Source organism: Mus caroli, chromosome 1 (genome assembly GCF_900094665.2).
Source record: "Mus caroli chromosome 1, CAROLI_EIJ_v1.1, whole genome shotgun sequence".
In the NCBI taxonomy this organism is placed as follows: Eukaryota; Metazoa; Chordata; class Mammalia; order Rodentia; family Muridae; genus Mus; species Mus caroli.
In genome coordinates, this window is record NC_034570.1 from 1,170,706 (window position 1) to 1,195,294 (window position 24,589).

The 24,589-nt window shown below is 38.7% G+C and overlaps 1 protein-coding gene across 2 annotated transcripts in view; it reads right to left on the reverse strand.

Moving 5' to 3' along the window:
* LOC110310329 (oxygen-regulated protein 1) overlaps positions 1-24,589 on the reverse strand; it is a 268,949-nt gene that overhangs the window by 204,262 nt on the left and 40,098 nt on the right. Inside the window, exons 1-4 of one of the 2 annotated variants that reach the window (XM_021167195.1) lie at positions 18,999-19,111; positions 10,503-11,141; positions 10,211-10,382; positions 2,931-8,431 (exon numbers count right to left, since the gene is read on the reverse strand). In XM_021167195.1, the coding sequence (XP_021022854.1) occupies positions 2,931-8,431; positions 10,211-10,382; positions 10,503-11,129 (6,300 nt within the window). In that variant the 5' untranslated portion in view covers positions 11,130-11,141; positions 18,999-19,111. Of the gene's footprint in view, positions 1-2,930; positions 8,432-10,210; positions 10,383-10,502; positions 11,142-18,998; positions 19,112-24,589 lie in introns of those variants that run through there. The other variant, XM_029485010.1, reaches the window with a different exon arrangement.

Genomic DNA, 24,589 nt, shown 5'->3' on the forward strand with positions numbered 1-24,589 from the left:
TGGGTGGGTAGGGGAGTGGGGGAGGGTAGGGGGGGACTTTTGGGGTAGCATTGGAAATGTAATTGAGGAAAATACGTAATAAAAAAAGAAAGAAAAGAAATGAGGCTACAATTAACAAAATACATAGCACGACTAAGAAGATACACCAGCAGAAGCTAAAATAAAAACTCTGCAATCTACACACACTTTTTAGTTGCTTCAACTCCCCAATTTACAAACATACACACACACACACACACACACACAAGGTAGCTGGGTGAATTAAGAAATAAAATCCATCTTTTTGTTGCTTACAAAAAAAAAAAAAAAAGGTATTCCAAGAAAAACAGATCAGGAGGCAAGCAAACATGGCCACTCTGCTATCTGAGAAAATAAGACTTCAAACTAAAACTACTCATAAAAGACAAAGGAAGGTATTTCATTCCAATCAAGAGATCATTTAATGATGAAATTTGTACAATAATAAATGTAAAGACACCAAACTGTCGTAAGTCCCATTTCATAAAAGACATACTAATGGAATTATAGACATGGATTAACACAAACACAACAATAAAGGTGATTTTTAACACCTCTTTTTCTCTAAAGGGTCATGGGGGGGCAATAAATAAACCACAGAATTAAATGACACCTTATATCAAATGGACCTAACAAATACCTATAGAATATTCTATTTCAACACCAAACATACATTCTACTCAGCAGAACATGAACATGTGTCTAAGATAGACCACATTCTGGTACAACAAACAAACATTAAAAATGTAGAAAAACTACAATAATTCTATATATTCTATCTGACATTTTACAATAAAATTGCAAACAGAACTCTCATAAGTGTATAAACTCATAGAAACTAAGCAGCTCATTTCTACATGATGAATGTTCAAAGAAATCAAAATATTCCTGAAACCAAATAAAGATGAAAACACAAAACAACAAAACATTTGGGACACAGTAAAGGAAGGAAGTTTCTAGGCCTACATATCTATATTAAAAAGTTAGAAAAAGCACAAATAGTTTATTTAATAATCAACTCAAAACTTTAGAAAAATAAAAGCACAGCAAACCCAAGACCTCTAGATAACAGATAATAATTTAAAAACAAAGTATGAATTAATTAAATAGAAAACAATAATCCAAAGAATAAATAAATGTCTAAGACTATTTTCTTTGAGAAGATAAACAAGTATAGAGGAATTCCAAGACCTAGGAAAGATGATTTTGAGTGCAGTATCCCAGACCCAGGAAGACAAATGCCAAATGTTCTCTCAATCTGCAGTTTCTAACTCCAGTTAAAGACAGAGTGATAAAGGGATGGATGGGTGAGAGAAGATAGATGATAGATGACAGATGATAGATAGATAGATAGATAGATAGATAGATAGATAGATAGATAGATAGATAGATGGATAGATAGATAGATGGATGGATGGATGGATGGATGGATGGATGGATGGATGGATAGATAGATAGATAGATAGATAGATAGATAGATAGATAGATAGATAGATAGATAGATAGATAGATAGATAGACAGGCAGACAGACAGACAGACAGACAGACAGATAATAGGTAGGTAGGTAGATAGATAGATAGATAGATAGATAGATAGATAGATAGATAGATAGATAGACAGAGTGTAAGAGACAGAAAACAAGGAAGTCCTCTGTGAGCCTACCTCCTTTAGATATGACTGTGTAAACAAAACACAGCAATAGCATTGTCAATAAAGAATGCTAACACAGAAAAGTAAAATTCCATGGGGTTTGACCCCCCAGATAAAGAACTTTAGGCAAATAATGAGTGCTGAGAGAGGACATATTAGCCTTTCCCAGCAATGAGTCTCCTAATTGGTTATCCAGTACAAAGTAGCCAACCTGGAAACCATACATACAACAAACAACAAGATGGAATCAGTTGGCTGTGCTTAAGCATTCCTTCCTGCACATGTAACAGTAATAACCAAAGGGCTATCAATTTGAGAATTGGAAGAACAGGAGGGGTTGGAGGGAGTGGACATAGGAGGGGTTGGTTGAAGTGGGGGAAGGAAAGTAATTATATATTTTAACTACAAATGTAAACATTTTTAAATAAATTAAAATTTTTTAATTTAAAGATTATTTCTAGGACAGGGACAACTTAGTACTGATGTATTCTTTTTTGTGTGAAAATGGTGAATAGTGCCCTACAGAATACTTAGGAACTTCAGTTTGTTCTGGGGAAACAGGAGCCAACTCTCTGGTACAAAAAAATAGCAGATTGTTCTGGAGAGCTTTAATAATACTTTTTATTAAATCAGCACTTACATTCATAAATGAAATAGTTTAAAGTTACATCTACCCATTAATATATTCAACATATATATGTATTAGACAATATTTTAAGGACATATTTCTTGTCCTGGCCATATTTCTGATATCCTGATAACAAAGTCATAGCTATGAAAAATTATCTGTTTACAATGAAACTACATAAAACTTTAATTACTGAGAAAATGAGGAGCAAAGCAATGAAGAAAACCAAATCCATTTTATCCAAAAATACGTTTTCCAGAGTATTCTCATTCTGAGAGAGTAAGAAATTCTTAGAGAATCTACCCTAAATTCTATCCCGAGCCAGGCGTGGTGGCGCACGCCTTTAATCCCAGCACTCGGGAGGCAGAGGCAGGCGGATTTCTGAGTTCGAGGCCAGCCTGGTCTACAAAGTGAGNAGGCCAGCCTGGTCTACAAAGTGAGTTCCAGGACAGTCAGGGCTATACAGAGAAACCCTGTCTCGAAAAACCAAAAAAAAAAAAAAAAAAAAAAAAATTTCTATCCCATGTACTGCATCTTTTTATGGGAAATCATATTGACAGCTGGTGATTGTGCGAATACTGAAATTATAAATCATCCCACTCATTAGGGCCTTCAGTATCTATTATATTTAATTCATTTTTTTTCTTCCCAGATGAAAAGAACTTCACCCTCTAAAATGTAATACATTTCTAATTTACTTCTGGTTTTGCTATTTAAGGGTATCTCAACTTGGCAAATATCTAACAAGTAAACTTGACCGAACAGTTCTAAGTGGAACTGAAAACTGGTGTTCTCTCTTACTACTTGGTTGGGATTTTTTCTTGAGTTCTGTAATCTGTTAAGGAAGTTGTTATTCTCATCAATACTTTTGAAGTTATCTGTCCAATTGCTAGGGTTTAGTGAAACAGAATTCCTATTCTCCACCACTAGCAATGATGTGGACAAAGCATCTGAAAAGCTTTTCTTTAAATATAGTTGGAATTTCTTCAAATTAATTTCCTTCCTTAAAGAGTTAGCTCTTTTATCCACTAAGTCAATCATGCTTTTGAAATAAAGTTGATCACACAGATCACCAATGACATTACCAGCAAATTCTTCACCCACACTCACATTCCTGCCATCACTTCTAAATACGTCTTTCTTTGACTGTGGCATAAATGGGTATATTTTCATCCATAACTGAAAATCTAAAGAATTTTCAATATCAGAATCTTTGCGATAAGCAAATCCCCGGTCTTCCTCATTTACAGGTTGAATAATAACAGTTAGTATCGGACAATGTTGACCACAAAGAGCATAGAGTTTATCCAAAGAGTCACCTTCCTGAAGTGCTCCGTGGGTGGTGTTACTTCCAGGTAATGGCTGAGTTTTAATAGCGTCACTGCAGACAGGGTGGACTTTATTACCAGCCGAAGCAAAGGCTTGAGTAACAGATGTACACATTCTTTCAGATGGATGATTACCCTTCTCTTTGTGATGATTGGGTATTTTCTCTTTGGGACAGGTTTTATTCTGTGCATCTGGAAAATCTTCACCAAAAGGCTCAGAGTCACTACCATGAGGGAAGTTAAAATAATTGCATTTCACTTCAAGGGGTTGAGTCATTTCTTCTATTTCTGAAGAGGACAATTCAGCCATTGTTAGACCAGGAGCCAGCTCTCCAAAATGTGAATATGGCACCTCAATGCTGTTCCTATCTATTAGAGTATCCACTGATGTGGTGTCTGCATTGCCGTACATGCCAGGATTGTCAGATGACACCCGCCACAAATGATTTTCTCTCAGGAGCCATTTGCCATTGTCAATCAGTTTTCCATTCTCTTTTTCCATAAAGACCCTGTCATGAGCACTTGATTTTGTAACATTTTCTATGCTGCTGTCCCCAAAACTGTCTCCCATGCCATTAGCATCAACCTGAGCTTGTCTTTTCTCCTGGAATTCCTGCAACATGAGTGGACTTCTAGATACCTGTTCAGAAGAGACCAATGACTGGCATTCAGACTCATAAAAACTGGTTTTCTTAGCGCACTGAACTTCCACAGAATTATAAGGACAAACTTGAGATTTGTGTATAGACCCATGGAAAAATGGTGGTTTGATAATCTCTGCTTTGCCATAAAGCTTTTCTATTGCCCTTTTAACAATTCCTCTTGTGGGCTCTTTCTCTTGGCCAGAGTCATCATTGTGATTATTGCTGGATGCTTTACAAGGATATCCACTCTCACTATCTGATCTATAGTCTGACCAGTCTAAGGTTCCTGGACTTCTGTGATGTTTTTTAAAATTAAGTGAGGACTCCGAGTAACTTTCATTTTCCATGCTGTCTACCATCATCTTAACTCTCATCTTAGTTTCTTTTTCACTGATCTCTTTTTCAGTGTTTTTGTTAGAATCGTAGCAAAAAGCTAAAGATGGTGGTGTCACCTGCCCCCTACCGGTTGTCTCCAGAATGGCAGTATTTCTTCTTTCCTGTTCTATAATATTCCTCCCTGATACGTTTATCAATTCTGAACTCATCCTAGCCTCTGATTGATTTTGCATCATTTCCTTGGTAGACTTTCTTTCAGCCCTTACATTCATATTGAAGATACCTGTGTCTTGGCTTTCTAATTCTTCAAAGGATTCTAATTCTGAAATGGCATTTCTTTCACTTGATGTCATGCTATTGGTTATTGACCCTGGTTCCTCAGAAGTCCTTGATTCTTCCTTTTCAGAAGAAATAGATTTCTTTTTATTCACAATTTTCTTAAGTGGGCAACTTTGGAATTCTTCTAGAGGACTATAGTCCTTATCAGAGTCTAGATAAGCTTTACTTAGGCGCGTCCGTTGGGAACTTAACTTATTGACATTTTGAAATGAAGATACATTGGAGTCATCTTTATAAATAGAATCTGCCAGAATGCTTGGACCTTTAGGAACTTTGTCAACAGTTTTGAGTTCTTCAGTTAATTCCAGATCATCAGTGCATTTGTTTTCTTTTGAATGCACAGAGTGAATTGTATGGCAGTCTCTGATAGGAATGTGAGTCTCATCACTTAGGCAAGCTCCCTCATAGATACCCTTCTTCTGAGCACAAGCCTTGTGGGAACACACCCCATCTGTAAGGAAACAGGCCTCTGTGGAGTGCTGACTCACAGTGCAACTATTGCTAGTAAGAAGGCCATCACTCTGCTCATCTACCTGTTTTGGAGGATTAGTTATGCTCACCATGTGCATCTCACATGAAGAGTTAGGTGACTTGCTAACCATTTCTGAGATACAATCCCCCATGACAGAATAGCTTTCATCCAAGAGGGTCTTCTGAGCACTCCCATTTTCATTACACTTGTCCACACTATGAAGGCTGGATGCTGTACAATTTACTGGTACCATATCTTGTTCTCTCCCACTGGATCCACTGCAAGTTTTGGTTGATTCCACTAAATTGGCAACAGCAGCCTTCAAGTCATCAGCTTCCTCTGTGATGGCAACATGCTTCAGAACTTCCAACAATGCAGCTGTTTCTGAAGATCTGTTGGTCATCTTATGAGCATCACTTTGACAGAAGCTATTCATATTTCTCTTTAGGTTTAGTACCAAAAGCCAAGCCAGAAGGAGATTTGTGGATGAATTATTTATTGTAGAAGGGAAGACAACCTCTGCTAATGAACCTGGTATTTGAGAAATTCCATTCTGATGTTTCTGATTATTGGGAACAAAAGCTTCCAGGTGCCGTAGCAACAGGGCTGGTAAGTAGTCTTTTAGAACATTTTCTCCCATAGTATCTACCTGAATGGCAACTTCAATGCTTTGCCTTTTTGTAGCAAAGTTCATTTCTTGGTAAACAAGCTTTACTTCTGGTCTTGACTTTTCAATAGATAAATGATGTTTAGTAGTAGGATCATGAATAGTGGTCTGTGACAAAGCACAATTGTCATGCAAAGAAACCAAGTAGGAATCATACAGAGACCCATTCTGGCTCTCACAGGGATGTTTATTGAGCTCTTCACCATTATCTTTAGCAACAAGAGATTTACCCATCTCTTGATTTGTATTGCCTGACCAATTGTCGTTTTTAGTTTTGCTCTTATTACTTTCCATTAAAAAACTATTTCCTTTTGAAGAAGTTGTATGGAGGTTATTTCCTAGAAAACCATTACTGCTGTAATTTACCACATCACTTCTATTTTGGCATAGTGGACCGGTCTTTCTATGCTCAAAATCTGGATATGAGTTTACGTTCTGCAACCACCGCTGTACATAGCTTTTAACTGAATGATGGGGAATACCCTCAGGAAAATCAGGTTTTTTCAAAGAAGCTAATGGATCTGCCCTGGTTGTAACAAGCTGTTCACTTACCTTAGCACCTAACTTTAATTTAACTCCCATTTGTTTTTTCTGGTTTCTTAACATTATGTGTAAATCATTGACTTTTGGGACTAAACTCTTTTTTGCCATTCCTTTCAAATTTCTAGTTACTTTCTCCATTTGGAATGGTGGTCTGTGCAAAACTTTCTGATCTTCTTCAAGGATATTAAACACATGAAATAAACTTTGTTTTTCCAAATGACTTTCACAGAGTTTCGAGTCACTATGGATAAGTACTTTATCTTCTTGACCAATCTCTTGTTTTCTGAGTCTTTCTGTGCTTACAATCTTTAGTGGCCTTGATTTTCTTTTGGCTAAAAGTTTTTGAGTCTTAGGATTTTGAAAAGTATTTAATTTATTTTTATAGAAATTCTTAGAAAATGTGGGATTACTTTTGGGGAAAAAATTATTTGATTCAATTACCATAGGACTTATATTAAGGCCCTGCTCACAAACTCTTCCTCCTTCATCAGGACAGTCTGATTCTTGCAATAGTCTTTCCTGTGCAGTTGTTCCTGCTCTGTGTATTTTCCCAGCTATATTTGGGGTTCCTTTGGTTTCAATCCCTTTTTTCTTATCATTGGAAGTTATCAATCGCTGCTGAGATTTCTTTTTCTTCTTCTTGCTGGCAAAAGAAGATAAAACCTTCTTTCTGTTTTCTGGTTGTTTTGTTACACCACAATGAGCAAATTCATTAACAAATCTTGTGGTGAGTACAGGAGATCCTACAGAAGGAAGCTCAGAAACATTTCTGTCATTTGAATAATTGTTAACTGAGGTAAGAGTTGAATCTGCTGTGGTAGAACTGAAGCTGTCATTGGCATTACCACAAGTTCTGAATTGCTCGATAGTGGCTTTGCCTGATACTGCACTGTTGTCTGTGCCTTCTTCCATGACTGAGTTCTCTGGTGCAGACGGTAAAGCATTGTTATGGCACATCTTTAAGACCTTCTGACTTGTAATTTCAATAGCACCAGCATTTATGGCCTGTGACTTGAGTGGTCCACTTTCCCTTGTTCTTTCTAATGCTGACTCCATCTCATTATCACTACCGATCTGAACAAGTTTATTAGATACTGATGACATTTTACTGCAAGAATGTGTAAACATATGGTACTCAGATTTTTCTCCACCCTTTCTTTCTTCACTATAGGAAAACTGCTTTTCTTGAACCTCTGTTTCAGATACTACTGTGACAGTCCCTATCACAGATTTCTTTTGTCTCATTCTCCTTGGTCCAGGAGTTGGGGGTCTATAAAAGTGTTTCACTTGTTTCTGGCTTTCCTGAATGTCTGTCTCCATAGAGGCATTCTCCCAACCAGCAGAGCTACATGACAGAGCCTGCTGCTCTGTCATTTGAGTATTTTCTTCCTGTGTCAAACTGCCCTGCTGAGTGGTATCTACGATGTCTTCAGGCAACGAACATGCTGCAAGCTTTAAACTAGATGGTCGATAATCTGTTTTTCCAGGATAACTACTTTTCTTATTCTTTTCATCATTATTAGAAAGACCAGCTCTATTGACAGTCGTTGTCCACTTAACAGTTTCTTCTTCTTTTATCTTGAATCGAACTTTCATCACGACCGTCATCGTACCATCTTGATTAAAAACAATCGATTTCTCAACATCATCTTCAGAAGGATATGTTGATAGAGACTGAGAATCATGTGTTTCTAAGGCCAAGTAATTCTCAGGGGCTACAGAAAAATCTGAAAAGCAATCATATGTTTTCTCTGAGATCAGGGAGTCAGTCTGGGGTCTTGGGTCTGAAGGCATATGTGTGCTCACTTGCAAGATTTTAAGAATGAAAGATGCCATGTCAAAGCACAACATGGAAAGCACAGAAGTTGTAAATATCCCAAGGAAGAAGCAGCAAGGAAAGAAAAAGAAAAGGGGAAATTAGTACAAAATACCCTTTCTCTATAGTTTACAATTAAATGTTATAGTTGTATTTCTAGCCTGTATGTAGTTGATGGTAATTTGGGAAATCTTACTGCACTTTCTGGGTTTTATTCTCAAACAACTATTAAAAAGTAAACCAACCAAACTTTAATGGAGACTCGTAAAATTTTAATTTTAACAATTTTATAAGGGAATGATAATAATAATTATATAAGCACAAACTGCTGATGATTATATTGGATAAAATATGTTTTCTGTGTGGTTTTGTTTCTATGATTAACAATACAAAAGATGGAATCTAACAAATTTCCATATATCTGTATAAGAAAGGCAGGCAAAGGGCAATATATGGTGATGTTTCATCTGAGTGTATATGAGAGAGCCCTTGGAAGTTTTATGAAAGCAGAAATAACTTTAACTCTTGATTAATCAAATAATACTTAATTTTTATTTATGTAATTGGTGCAGTTGATTTAGTGTATATATAAAAAAGCCCAGAGTGGCTTTCAATGTGAGGTTTCTGTTCTTAACTTTGGCTGTTGTGTTTCTTAATGTAACAGATCTCCTAATAGTCCTTATGGATTTGCACACATCTCCTTTGCAGTTTTCAGAGCTAAACCTAAAAATATTTTTGTAATTTTTGGTAAATAAAAATGTCTCATTTTTAACTTTTTGAAGTAAAACTTAACAAAGCTCTATTAAAAATCATAATAAGCACCTGATAACAGACACAAAAAGAGTAAGCCACTTCAACAAAAATGGCCAAGGAAAAACAGTACTACTGTATGTATAATTGGCAGTAAATACCTACAAAATAGGTGCATTGACAAAAAGGAGTATGTTTTTTAAACAATTAGATGAAAGAATTACATTATTTCAACCATATTAGCAATAAGAACACTACTTCTTAAAATATAAAGATTATTCCAAGTCTAAAGAGAATGAAAGTTCAAATTCAAGTGTAAATGGCAATCAGGACACTGGCATAGAACTTACACTTCCTTGGAAATAATGAGCACAGTGGGTGATGGTGTTAGCCTCTCTCACACTATGGGCCACACTGAGTGATGGGGTTAACTATGGGCCTCAAGACACCCTCTTTCTCCCCTCTCCTAAGGACAGGGATATGCTGTTAAACAGAGCATAAAATTCTCACAATTTATGTTATTGTTACTAGCATAAACTGGCTGCGTGAATCTATTTTGAACAGGAAGTGTTTCTGACGATTAATAATTTTACAGGAATCCTTTCAGAGGGGAGAACATGCAGCCTGATTTTTTTTCTTAATATATAAACCACTGATTTGCTGTGCTCAGCTATGAATACTCATTTAGATAAAAAGTCTACAACTACCAGAGATGTCATATACAATTCTGCAAAACTCTTTCCAAAACAAGAAATTCGGATATTTTTGCTTTATTAAAAATAAAAAGTATATATGTCATTCATGTAAAAAAGTCTATCATTGATTATTTAGAAAAAGTCTCTCAAAAGGTCACCAGATAACCTCTCTATTTCAACAATAAATTAGCCAATTTCACCTCACATTTTTGTCTTTGCGATGAATGAACTTGGTTCTTTAAATATAATTTTTATTGGTAAAGCAAAAACAAAAACTTTCAGAGTTAAAAAAAAAAAAAACGATCTATTTATAGGTGGCTTACTCTTTCTTTTTTCTATCTTGGCTTTTCCCTTCCGGTGCACACGATGAGAGATTCCTGGTAACTTGGCAGGAAGCAGGTATTTTTGTATGTCATAATTTCCTGGTTTAAATGGCTCCCTTCCAGCTGCCACCACAGCTCCAGAGCTGAGTATCACTGCCTGGAGACTAGGAACCTAGAAGAAACCAGAGTCGCTGAGCAAGCACTGTTCTTCCCATATGGTATATTTATAACTTTAAATAGCTCAATGTGACAGCCTCCTAGGGAGATGACTTAGGGCCACCTGTATACTCACTTTCCTTCCATCTGTGGCATACAGCTTGGCCACAGGACACTTCATAACCTGTGTCAGGTACTGCAGAAAGGCTTCAAAGCTCTGAGTGATTCTCCGGCTAACAAGGACCACATGCTTATTCTTCGGGTCACCATTCCGGAAGACCACGAGCCTCCTTGGGGCACGGAGCATGCCAGGTGCCATGGTGGACATATTGGCAGTTGCAGGACAGAGCTGCACATGCGTGCTTATGGAGCGACTACTGAGCCAGGGCCGAGGGCGCCGGCGGGCCTTGTCCAGGTCAACTGGCAGCACCTTCTTATTGTGGGAGCACACATAAGACTCGCCATCCTCTAGCTCCTCCAGCCTTGTGATGCTGTGTCGTCCACGGGGCGTGCTGATATTCCTTACTCCAAAGGGCAGGGGTACCTTCCTGGATAAACTGTCCAGCAGAGCGTCAAAAGTCTTAAAGGAACGAGGGTTGACCACCACCCGAACGCCACCAAACTGTGGGTCTCCACTCTTATAGAAACTGATGCGTTTAGCCACTACAGGATGAGCGATATTTGAATGGCGAGGGGAAGGAACTTGACCTTCAGAAGAAGTCAGATGAATCATGGAGAAACTAGTAGAAGGTGTGTCACTCATATTGGATGAGACCTAAAAAGGAAGGAAAATGGCTTATTTCTACAATGTTCTATAGTTGTACCACAGAGACTACACAATAATATATAATAATGCTAATGCTTGCTAATTATAGCTAAAGTCATGCAGAATAGTCCTAGAATTTTATTTACTAAATGGACTGCCAACTTTGAAAAACAATCTTAAGACACTACAATAATACCAAAATAAGTAAAACCAGGAGATTTAGTTCAGTGATAGAGCAGCTTGCCTAGCTCAAATACCCGAACTGGGTCCTCAGCTGCAGGTAGATCATATAAAATAATCATGGGGTTGGAGAGATGGCTCACCAGTTTAGAGCACTAACTGCTCTTTCAGAGGTCCTGAGTTCAACTCTCAGCAACCAGAGTGGCTCAAAACCATCTCTAATGGGATCTGATCTGGTGCGTCTGAAGGCAGCATCAGTGTACTCACATAAAATCAATAAAATATATTTTTAAAGATAATCATGCATATAACTGAATGAATGACCTTACTGCCACGCTGTTATGGAAAAAAAATTGTATTTGTGAAGTAGAATAAGGTAGAAAGACAATTTACTAGATATTGGTTTATTTAGTGGTTCACTTAAAGCATGGCCTGAATTGATGTTTATCAAGCACAGATTCACGTACTGCCAGGAGCAGCGTGACCTGGAGAATAGCTGAAACAATCAGTCGTTGCCCTTAAGGACCTGTGTCTTTCAGCAGCTTGTTGGGAATTTCAGGTGGCAGTCATGATGGGGCCTTTTTTGTGAGCACGCCATAACATCAGTAATAGACCCAACAAGCAGTTGAAAGACCCAACCAATGTACAGAGGTTGCTGAGGAAGCAGAGGAGGAAGGTGATCCTATAAGAAGACCCGCAGTCTCAACAAACCTGGACCCCCAAGATCTCTCAGACACTGATCCACCAACCAGGCAGAATACACCAGCTGATATGAAGCCACCAATACATATACAGCAGAGGGCTTAAGATGCACCTAACCCTCAAGAGACTTGAGGCCCCAGGAAGTGGGGAGGTCTGGTGGGATGGGGGTTAGAGGTGGGGACATTCTTGTCGAGATGCGGGGGCGGGAGGGGAGATATGGGATATGGAAGAGTCAGAGGGTGGACTGAGAAGGGGATCAAATCTGGACTGTAAAAAAAAATGATTAAATAAAAAAATAAAAGTAAAAGAACCCTCATAGACATCTGTAGAATTTTTCTTGCTTTCCCACTGCACCTTGTGGTTTTAGAGTTTAAAGCATACAAACTGACCTGGGGGTCAAAGTCTTTCAGGAGCTGAGTTGCACAAGTGTGCTTATAGAGCAGCTACTGAGTCAGAGCAATGGGGAGCCTTGTCCAGATCAGCTGGAGCACCTTTCTATTCTGGGAGCATGGGTAAGACTCACTGTCCTCTGTCTTTGGTCCACCAGCTACATCTCCCCTGTCCTCCTCTCAGTGGTGTCAGTGTGCCTATTACAGAAAGATTCCAACAGCAATTCTGGAAACCTCCCAGCCAGATCTCCTTCACCATAACCCCAGCTGGTTCTGGGAGGCTGCTGCTCTCAGTCCACTAAAGTCTCTGGAATGGAGATGTGCTCACCAAAGATGGGATTCCAGGGTCTTCTTCTAGTAGCAAAGGGAACTGTGAAGCCCAGAATCGGAGTTTCTGAGTGTACTAAGATGAGATTGAGCTGGAACATCTAGAATAGGTGAGGCCCCAGGAAATATGCAGGAGTTGCCAGTGCCCACTGGATTGCCTTCAGGAAACTGAATGTGAAGCCTTTATGGAATACCAAGATGATATTTGACTCCAAGGAAATATAACTTCCTGTGAAATAATGTCATGTGAATATATGTCATGTGAAATATACTAGGAATTTAAAATGGGAATGTGGAGCTGGAGAGATGGCTCAGGGGTTAAGAGCACTGGTTGTTCTTCCAGAGGACCTGGGTTCAATTCCCAGAACCTAATCTGGCAAGTCACAACTGTCTGTAACTCAAGTTTCCAGTGTTCTGACACCCTTACATGGGCATATGTGTAGGCACATAAAATAAAAATAGGTAAAATATTTTTTAAAATTAAGAAAAAATAAAATGGGACTGTATAACAGTGAATGAACATGTGATTTCTTGTAGTGGTTCCACAGTTCCGTGGGTATGGGACCTGACTCAACCCCACCAACCTGCAGTTCTGCTGAGGCTGTTTTACTCGGCATTCATTTTCCATAACAGGAGGTGACTGTGCATGAGGATACACATGTGGCCATAAGGTAAGACTTTTTAAGTTGCTTAAAGGCAGTCAGTCAGCCAGACACTTGCTTGTGGAAGAAGCCTATCTTCTCAGCCCACCCTATGCACCACAGGGGGACATGTACAAACTCCACCAGCTCCTGCTTATGGAACATTTCTCACCATGGGGTCTGCATCATATCAATGTGAGACCCACACAGTCTCACAGACTATCAGGCCTGAAGAACCAACGAAGCACACGCCACTACGCTGTAGCTTCCACAGAGGATGAAATCTGGCTCTAATTTACAGTGCTACATGGAGCCAGGGCAATCTCAAGACAACCTGGTCTCACCCCCTCGGTGGCATCCTCTGTGATGCAATGCTCACCAACCTTGACCAGCCTACCATGTCTTCCAAACTCCCTCTGACTGTGTTCCAGGGAAGAACCTGTTCCAATGTACAAACTAAGGGGGAAAGTCAGGTCTTTTCCTAATCCAATCCAATTCCAGATGGTATGTTCACACTTCCAGGGTTCCCAGAATTTCCTCATGAAAGTTCGAAGAAAAAACAAAAGCAACTGACAAGAACACTGTCGAATACCATGAGGGCTAGTTGATTGCCACAGATAGGAAAATTATTTCAGAGATGACAGCTCGCAGATTAGCTCAGCAAGCTTATATATCATGCATCTTGGGAAAACTGCCTTTATGAGAAATGTTACAAAGATATTTGCTGGTCAGTTTGCCAACACTGACCCAACAAGCTACCAATGCCTGTCTTCAGTTGCCCTGGAACCTTGCTGTTGTAAAATCTGAGGTCCTGCCCATTTGAATATTAGAAGTGGACTTTAGTGACATTCAGTCCAGCATGGGACACTGATTCTTGCTAGTTACTCTCTGATTTTTTTTTCAGAGAGGGTAGAAGCTTTTTCTACCAACAAAGAGCATTAACTTCATCCCAGGGATGCAAGGATGGTTCAGTATATGGAAATCCATCAACATAATCCACTACATAAACAAACTCAAAGACAAAAACCACATGATCATCTCATTAGATGCTGAGAAAGCATTTGACAAAGTCCAACACCCCTTCATGATAAAAGTCTTGGAAAGATCAGGAATTCAAGACCCATACCTAAACATAGTAAAAGCAATATACAGCAAACCAGTAGCCAACATCAAACTAAATGGTGAGAAACTTGAAGCAATCCCACTAAAATCAGGGACTAAACAAGGCTGTCCACTCTCTCCCTACCTATTCCATTTCATACTTGAAGTCCTAGCCAGAGCAATTAGACAACAAAAAGATATCAAAGAAATACAAATTGGAAAGGAAAAAGTCAAAATATCACTATTTGCAGATGATATATTATATATAAGTGACCCTAAAAATTCCACAAGAGAACTCCTAAACCTGATAAACAACTTCAGTGCAGTAGCTCGATATAAAATTAACTCAAACAAATCATTGGCCTTTCTCGACACAAAGGATAAACAGGCTGAGAAAGAAATTAGGGAAATAACACCCTTCAAAATAGTCACAAATAATATAAAATACCTGGGTGTGACTCTAAGGAAATGAAAGATCTGTATGATGAGAATTAACTTGGAACTTGCACAACTGGTACCACCTTCAGGTCGAGTTGAAAAAAATGAATAAAACCTTAAATGACAGTGGCCAAGGAACAGGTCTCCTTGGCCAGTAATTCTGCTACTTGTACAATTTCAGTTTCAATGAACATCCTGTAAATCCCCTTTTGAGGTCCTGTTTGGCTGCCTGCCTCCACTGCCTCAGAACACCTCCTGGTGTCAGGTTACAAACCAAGCTCTTGAAAGATCTGCCTGGCACTCCACAGAAAATTGCTTAAAGTTACAAATATTAATCCATAAATACACCATAAAAAATCCACACCAAGGTTACAGTGGACCAAAGCCAGGAACAGATTATGCGAGCTGACCAAACCTCTAAAATTGATCCGCTCAGATGACCTCAGAATGGAGACTGAACCTGATGGTAGGTACCACAGGATGCTATACCCTATAGATAATATTTGTATGGATGCTTCATTTCTGATTTGGGTTTTCAATGCAAGGGATCAAAGCAAGGTCATTTGCATGTTAAGCAACTGAGAAATTTCCCCAACCCATTTTTAAATGTCACTAAACTTAGTAAATGTTTAAAATGTAAAAATGTATTTATAGGATTTCAAAAAATCAGAGACACAAATCAGAGCTACTCCAATGAGAAAAGTAAGAGTTTCCCAATTTGTCGATGTAATCCTTCATAACCTAACAATGGGCAGGGGGGAGCCTTAAAATTCAGCTTGACATTTGGATGGAAGGGAATGAGCATCATTAAGTAAAGAATGTGTTGTCGAGATCTGTGATGAATATATCTAGAGAAAATGTATCATTAAGTAATCTATCATGGATATCTGTAATGAGTATATCTAAAGAGACATGTATCATTAAGTAAAGAATGCATTATGGAGATCTGCAATGAATATATAGAGAAAAAAACATACCATTAAGTAATGAATCATGGATATCTGTAATGGATATGTTAAAATCAAATACTTCCTCTGCAAAATGTAAATAAATCATCTGTCATGATGCTTATGTTGGGAACTCCTCACTGAGTAATTTTTATGATCTAACTGCTGCATGCACCAAGAGTTCTAAAACAAGAACATCAGGATCCAATTAGAGAAAGGACATTTTTTTAGTAAGCCACAGAAGTGTGCCTTGAGGTCAGAATCTGAGTGACAATATTGGAACCTGTAAAAAGGCTTTATCTAGCTGTAGGTCTCTCTTTATAGTATGACTATTTCTGTTGTTTTAATTCATTTCAGCTATCAGTGCCTTTGAAAACATAAGAGATCCCTGCAGCCTTGAAGACAAATTGAATGAAATATTTATTTGGGAGTGTAGAGATAGCAGAAGGCATGTTTGCATTGTAAATCTGGCCCAAATCACCTACATAAATACTTGCAAGCTATTATCTAAGACAGATATCCATGCATCTCCCAAGTGATTTGCAAATCTTTATGTGCAATTCAGAAGAACTAAAAATTCTGTGATTAACCTAGGAATTAGTTGTTTCCCGTCTCATTTGCCCGGAGATTTAAAGTGATTATAGTTTTTAAGATAATAAAGGTAGCCACAGCAGACAAGTGCATGAGTAGCTGGGAAATCCAGCTTTTTAATAGACTCAGCAAAACTGAAGCTTCTTCTCATCCTCTGATAATCACTGACTTGACCTTGAATAGCCTGCTTAATCTCTTTTCCCTCACCAACTACAAGAAGGTAAGAGGCTGTTTCACCAGTAGAGGGGCACAAGCAAACAGGAAGGGTGACTTCTGGTCACACTAGACACTATGGCTAACATTTAGTTGGATATTTCAGTTAGCAAAAACGTCCTGTCTTCCCAACAAAAAGCAATTGTAAATGTCTGAGGAACTAGGAACCCCATAACCCTTGGTCTGATCATTGTATATTATATTGGATTGAGGTGCCATGCTGTGTCTCATAAAAATCTACTATTCCTCTATCTCTATTTTTAAACTTCCTTCACTATTAAAAACTTCAGAGCCCTTTATCTCCAATTGTTTTTAAGTTGGTTCACTGACATATTTATTTGAAAATTCATGAATAGGTATGTGAGACACATTTTTACCTTATTTTGGGAAAATGAAATGCATCTCCTTGCAAGGGCATTGTGAAGATTTTAATGTCATTAGTCTTCTGAAGCTCACTCACTGAAATGCTGTTGACTTGGTGGCCATTTGGGAAACAGATTTGTACATGGGTGAAGGTTTGCAAAATCTTTATATTTCTTTTCTTTGGGCTAATATGATACAGAAAAGTTTGAACTGGGACCAAAAGGGGGAAGATACAAGTCAAAACCCAAAGGAGAAAGAACCAACACCCTCCCCCAACCTTTCTTTTATTCCACTACTGTCAGCCCTGTTTTGAGCCTAATCCACAAAGGACAAGCTGAAGATTACCATGCTCTGGAAGACTTGAGACACACAGCAGTGGAATAAGTCAGTATGGGAAGTTTTAGGAAGCTGTGTGGTTTTGCACTTGTGCAAGTCAGGCTTAAGCACCCATGGCATTGTAAGCCCTATGGGTACAACACAAAACGTAATGAAGATTCAGCACCAACAATAAATAAAAAGTCAAAAAGCCATTTTCCAAGGCAGTGGCTCAGACATTGCCCTGTTGTAATCATGCACCTCTCCAAGAATCCAGGAACATTAATGGTGCAATTCAGGAGTGAACTGATAGTGTGTCAATGTACCAAGAAAATACTCTAGATAGGATGTCTAGTCCAGATTGAAGGCAGCAAATAGAAGGTAATATTGTTCAGAGGGAATTCATGGAAAGCTCTGATGCCAGATGCGGAGTAGCAGGGATGCCCTCGGGAGGAAAGGGAAGCCAGTGCAGCACAGAGCCACCTCACAAAAACAAGATCAGCTCTGTGAACACCAAGTCTTAATGGCAAAGTGTACTGTTTGCCATTTGAGCTTCTTTCTTAATTTGTGAAGTTAATGAAAGTTCGGATGGTTCTCTTATAAGCATTTTCAAACACATTTCCTATGAGATTACAATAATGCAATAATAAACTTTAAACTTGGCTAAAAAAATAAACTAAGTAATGCACTCAGTTTACTCTGGAGAATAAGTCGAGACAGCAGTAATAAGGAAACTGGAATCTTGAGATCTGCTTCTTTCCTCCAGACGAACTCCCTGAAGATAACACATTTTATTTGCCTCCAGCACAGTGCATACTAAAATTGTTTGCTGATGATGGGATAGCTTGCTATCAGTATCTTACCTCCTCTGTTCAGAACTTCTGCTGCCAAAAGTTAGACAATGGAGCAATTCAGAACACTTTGTAAAATTAAGGAGGAAAACATAATAACTTTGGTTCACCAGGTTTGGCTGTGGATATGCTTGCCTGCCTTGTGATGGGCCTCAGTCAACAGCACTTTTAACTCTGTCCTGTAAAGTGGCCTCAATGTGTCTGGCAAAATAAATGATGGACCTAAAAGACACACATATCCTTTCACTAATTCAATTTCCAATTTATTTTTTCCCATGTGATAAGAATTCAGGCAGTTGAAGACAGATTATATAGAAAACTAGCAAATATTTACTGAGAGAATATTTACTCTTGGGACAATTCACATAGTACTGTAGCAAAACTAATTCATTTCATCACAAATTTCCATAGCCATGTTGGGCAGGAGGGAAAAGATACTCAGCGGAAATATATAATAGTTATTGTGGTAGCCATAACCTTTTATTATAAGCAGGTTCTTTAATGCATTGTAGTTTCCTATAATAAGTATATAATGCTATTATAAGCAAAACTACAGTAAACTCTCCTTATATTTCACTAAACTGGAATCACAATTTCCCAACACTAAAGCTTTTCCCTACATCAATATCAGCATGCTACAAAGATTGCTGTTAGATTTTAGTAACAGACAATAACTATTAATAGCATGTATTGTTCTAATGGTTAAAGATAAAACAGAGGTTTGTATTCTATATATGAAAGATATTGCCAAAATAAAATGATCATACCATATTTTTAAGAGAAATATTTCAAATAGTTTTGTACTTACCAGAACTTGAAACTTTCCTTACAAAGAAAAGAGTAAATAGTTTGTGTGGTCTGTATAAACGTCACTGGATATGCAACCTGCTTGTTTCACATAAACAAATGTCTTTGGATTTAATACTATCATGTGTGCTCACAGATTAAGTACAGCCAATTAATTTAATCCAAGGTGATGTTAATCTCCAGAAGTAGCTCACCTCAAGAGTGCCACAGCCCTGAAGTCTCTCTATTAAGAGTCCTTATTAGATTGTGTCTTTTATGGGCATCATTTTCTACAGAAAGTACTCAACTCGCAGATACCTCTCTTCTAATTACCTCATTTATTTTTTTCCAGTTTTTATTAGGTATTTTCTTCATTTACATTTCAAATGCTATCCCACAAGTCCCCTATGCCCCACCCCCCGCGCTCCCCTACCCACCTCCTCCCACTTCTTGGCCCTGGTGTTCCCCTGTACTGGGGCATATAAAGTTTGCAAGACCAAGGGGCCTCTCTTCCCAATGATGGCTGACTAGGCCATCTGCTACATATGCAGCTAGAGACATGAGCTCCGGGAGGTACTGGTTAGTTCATATTGTTGTTCCACCTATAGGGTTGCAGACCCCTTTAGCTCCTTGGGTATTTTCTCTAGCTCCTCCTTTGGGGGGCCCTGTGTTCTATCCAATAGCTGACTGTGAGCATCCACTTCTGTGTTTGCCAGGCACCAGCATAGCCTCACAAGAGACAGCTATATCAGGGTCCTTTCAGCAAAATCTTGCTGGCATATGCAATGGTGTCTGCATTTGGAGGCTGATTATGGGATGGATCCCCGGGTGCGGCAGTCTCTAGATTTTTTTTCCAATTTTTTACTAGATATACCTCATTTATTTATGTAAAAAGAAAGTATGCTGCTGATATAAAATTATCTGACTCTGAATCATTCTTTTGGATGGGAGATTGTTCTTTTTATCTGTTTATATTTTCAATTTTTTTTTTAAATTTTGACGATTATAATTACATCATTTGCCCCTTCTGCTCCTCCCTCCAACCCCTCCCATCTACCCCACTTTGATCTCTTTCAAATTCATGGCCTCTTTTTGTTTCATTGTTACATGTGTGTGTGTGTGTGTGTGTGTGTGTGTGTGTGTGTGTGTGTGCGTGCGTGCATATGTGTGTGTGTTCCTAAATATATTAAGTATAACCTTTTCAAGCTGTTTAATGTTACTGGTAAGTATATGTTTTCAGGGATGACCATCTGCTATAGTATAATCAAATAGTGTGTTATTTCCAGGGGGAAAACTTTCAACATGCCTTGGTCTTAGTTTCTGTGTATGGTTTGTGCTTTGTAAACTCTCTCCCTTCCAGGTAAGAATGTTTATTTTTGTAGTCCTAGTTCAGGTCATGTTTGGGCAGCCATGTTGGTGAGACATCATGTGTGTAGCTTCTCTGACATTTCTAAAATATAATCTCACACACTGACACACACACTCACACACACACACACACACACACAACTGTTTCTCTGGATTTTACAGCTCTCTAACTGGACTTAACTAATAAAAGGGAAATCATGCCTCATACTGGAAGGCTAGCAAACTATCCAGAGCTAGTGAAACCATGTGTCTTGGAGGAGAACATACAGGCACCTTTGTACTAAGCCAACATAATACCTAACCACATTCTAAACAGTTATCCCCATTCATTCAGCTATATATAACTCTTACCCCTCATCAAAGAAATTTTCCAACAGATGAAGACCACTACAGAAAACTACAACCAGTCAAAGTGCAGAGTTACGGAGGCCAGACCCAACTGATGAGTCATTCTTTGATAAACAATTCTAAGGTGCTATTTGCTCATGAGAGTGAAAAGACCTAGACCTTTTCGTAAGACTTATTTATTCTTTATTATGACCATAAAGGTGGAATTATGACTCATATGGCTGCATGTGTATACAATGTGGCTACTTGGCAGAGCATGCTATAACAAAATCACTGTCTCTGCACTTTTCCACAGTTACTTACTCATAGTGGAATTTGAACATGTCACACAAGAAGTCCCATATAGTATCCCCCAACCCTTCTTAAGATTAATGTGTTTGAAAGAAGCCTCTCCTACTTGGGTTTTCCACTGGGCTTCCTACCTATGCTCTGAACAAGAAAAACAAATGAAAGCTCTCTGGGAGGAAAGAAGCAAGGTTCAGCATGTGTTCCAGAGGGTTGTCTCCAAGCACATCAAGGAACTGCATGCTTTGCCTATACATATTGACTTTGTCACAAGCCACCTATTTAAAAGGGAGAGAAGGCATTACAGACAGAGGAATGTAGAAAAGAGAAGCAGCAGTGTTAAGTTGATATAAGCTTCTAATTATAGTCACCACTGTCCCCATAGACATAGCTCATGAATCAATGAGCAATCTGTGTTTTCACGGTGGCAGTTAGCATAAATGACATCATTACCAGCTTCAATGTAAAGTACAGTTGTAGCCTTCAGGTTAGCTATGATCTGCATATGCAGGATTTCTAGGTTTATCCTGCAGTCTGTGGCGGATAAACAATTCACATGTATCAGCTGCCTTCCAACGCTGAAAGAATGTTAATTCAAGGATTAGATAGGAAAAGTAAAACTTTTAGGAAAAGTAAAACTTCTCACAGGGCCTAAGACAGTAGACTGTCCTTTTCTAAGCATCTCTTATAGTACACACTACACTCCTATTACTTCACTCGAGAAGGGAGACCAAGTATATCTGGTGCTCAATCCATGCCTCTGTGCTATCGCAAACACTGCAGACACCACAATATGTCAAAGACACTGTGATTTCTAATAAGTGTGTTGTAGTGCTGATGACCTAAGACTATAATTTGATTAATGAGTCAACAAAACTGCAGAAGCCTCTATATTAGAGTTCATATTAAGTCTCACCCCTCTAATACCTTCAACAGTCATAAGAGACTGCCTATTTGTCACATCTGAATTCATACATAAATCTTGTCTGATTTCTGCTGACATAATAGTCAGATCATGAGGAATGCAGTAGCAGTGGTCATTTCTTGAGGTAAGTCTCCAAACCCAATAAGGCTGTGTAAATAACACACAACTGAATTATACTATTTATAAGGTGCACACCTAGATTAGGCAGATATACCACTTCACAGCTCTATTTCCCAGCTATACAATCCCTTGCTACTTGCCATTCCTCCAGGCCATACGGTTCTGCTCCATCTTCCTTCTACCTCCTCTTCCACCATCTTCCTCTCTCCCCTCTGTCTTGCCATCTCCCCTTCTTCCTTCCTCTCTCTCCCTCTCTAAAACTTCCAGTCACATCTTTCCCTTCCCCTGCCCAATCACAGGCTTTAGCATTTATTTGACCAGTTAAAATGGGGAGAGGTTCACCTGAATACATGATCCACTCCTGGTAAGGGCAGCCCCTTTTGAGGAAGCAGAATTAACACCAAAATATAAACAGCACCAGGGCAATCCACAACAGTCATTCATTCTTTGAAGTTGGTCAAACTTCAGTTCAACCCTTCCCTCTTTGGTTTAGTTTTATAACCTTGAGCTATTCACTTTGTTCCTCCATGTCTACCTCCCTTGTTATAATGCTTGGGGACATGTGTTCTTTGTATGCTTGATGTAAGGGTCAAATAAGGAACATACACAGTTATCTTTCTCTATGAATGTGGAATTGATTCCAGAACTCATTACCCCTACAGACACCAAATTCTGCACTCTCTCGTCTTTTACAGAAAAATGGTGTAAAGTTTTATATAATCTACAAACACACTAATATACTTGTAAGTCATTCCTAATGTATAAATACTGCCTAATGCAATGTAAATGCTATTTGTTAAATCCTTATAATGTGTTGTTTATGGCATAATGACAAAGAGAATGTCTAAATATGTTTAGTGTTTTTCATTAGTTAAATGCACAGATGAAGAACCTGTGGACAGTAATACTGATTGAATCCATGGACAAAGAAGGCAACAGGACTCACAGTCATAATAAATACTCAAAATAAAATAATCATTTCTTTCATGTCAGTCTTCTTGGAAAACATGACCCTTGTCCCTCATAGCCTTTAATAAACTGGAACTCTACTCTAGCATGACACATGACCTAACCCAAGTTTACTATTCTGATTTTGTGTCACCCCGTAGTTTTGATCACTTTACATTTTAAATGTGCTTTGAGTTTTTCCTAAATTCTCTTTTCTTTCTTCCTTTCATTTTTGCATTCTTTCTTCATTCAGGATTGAAACCAGAGCCTCATGCATGCTAAGAAAGTACCCTACCACTAACCCATGTCCCCAAATCTATATAAGCTCTCTTTTACTTTGCCTGTATTGTGTGACAGTTTCCTCTAAGATTAAAACTTTCCATCTCCCATGAAAACTCCTTAAAACTGAAGGTAAATGACTCAAAAGACTTCAAGAAGTCCCTGAAACAGACCAGATCCACTAGACCCCTCTCTTCCTCCCAGAGTAAGCAATGAAGACAGCTGAGAGTCACTCTCTAACAAATCAAACTGCAAAGATTCTCCGACAAGCCAAGGCTGCAAAGAAACCTGAGACCAGAGCAGCAGCATGGAAGAAGCCTAAACCAGCTGAGCTGCTCTGACCAACCTGAGACACTTGGGAAGGACCCTCTTCAACTTGTTGAGCTGCCTGCAGGCTTAGCATTGTGCTTAAGGTTCCTAGCTTTTGTAACCCTTGCTGGGGTTGCCTTTGGTCATTCAACTCTCTTTGAATCATTTCTGTTCCTCTAAGCAACCCATCACCATATTCCTGTAGGCAACCCCAATAAAACTCATTGGTTCACGAAGTTAGACTTTGGTGGTATTTTGGTCTGTCATGAGCTTACTATTGGGGGAGGTGTGTTGCCTCTCCCTAGGAAAAGTCTTCTCACACAACAAACTGCCTCCATACCAAAACACTGTACTTTTGAAAAATCACACATCTCTTTCTTCCTTCAGCTCTAGTTTATCTGAGAGCCTTTTCTTGAATCTTTACTTTTTTTCAATACATTAGTATTTCCTGGTGAACAGAGTGTGTCCCACGTGCTCTCTTTATAAGTTTACTCCCCAGAGCTTTCGATATTGTCCCATCATTAACGACTTCTCAGTTTATACTCTCAGTAGACAACAGAAGCATAACTTATCATCTTGAATTTCCATAAACATTTCAGTCCCTTGTACATATTCAGTAAATAACTTTTGATGGACAATTCCTCTGACCACATCTGGAAACAGAAACATTTTGAGAATTTACTGTGCTATGGAAAAACTGGTCAGCAAAAGACCAAGCAGCATCCCCAATGTTAGAGAACTCAGGTTTATTTTATCTTAGTGGGCTTAGAGCAAGCTAGTGCACTGCAAGTCCACCCCCTTCCTCCACCTGCAGTCTCTTGTAGTTTCCATAGGCTGAACAACAGTGTGGATATCTACCGTATATGACCACCTGAAGATGGTCTGCCTGTGTGTTTCATGTTCACTGAGTCGGGGCAGAAGGGGGGGGTTGTCCATTGTACACAGGCTTTGGAATTGCTAAGGGCAGTTTCTGCAGTGCTACAGTTACCTTTTTTTTTTAATTAATTTTTATTAGGTATTTTCCTCATTTA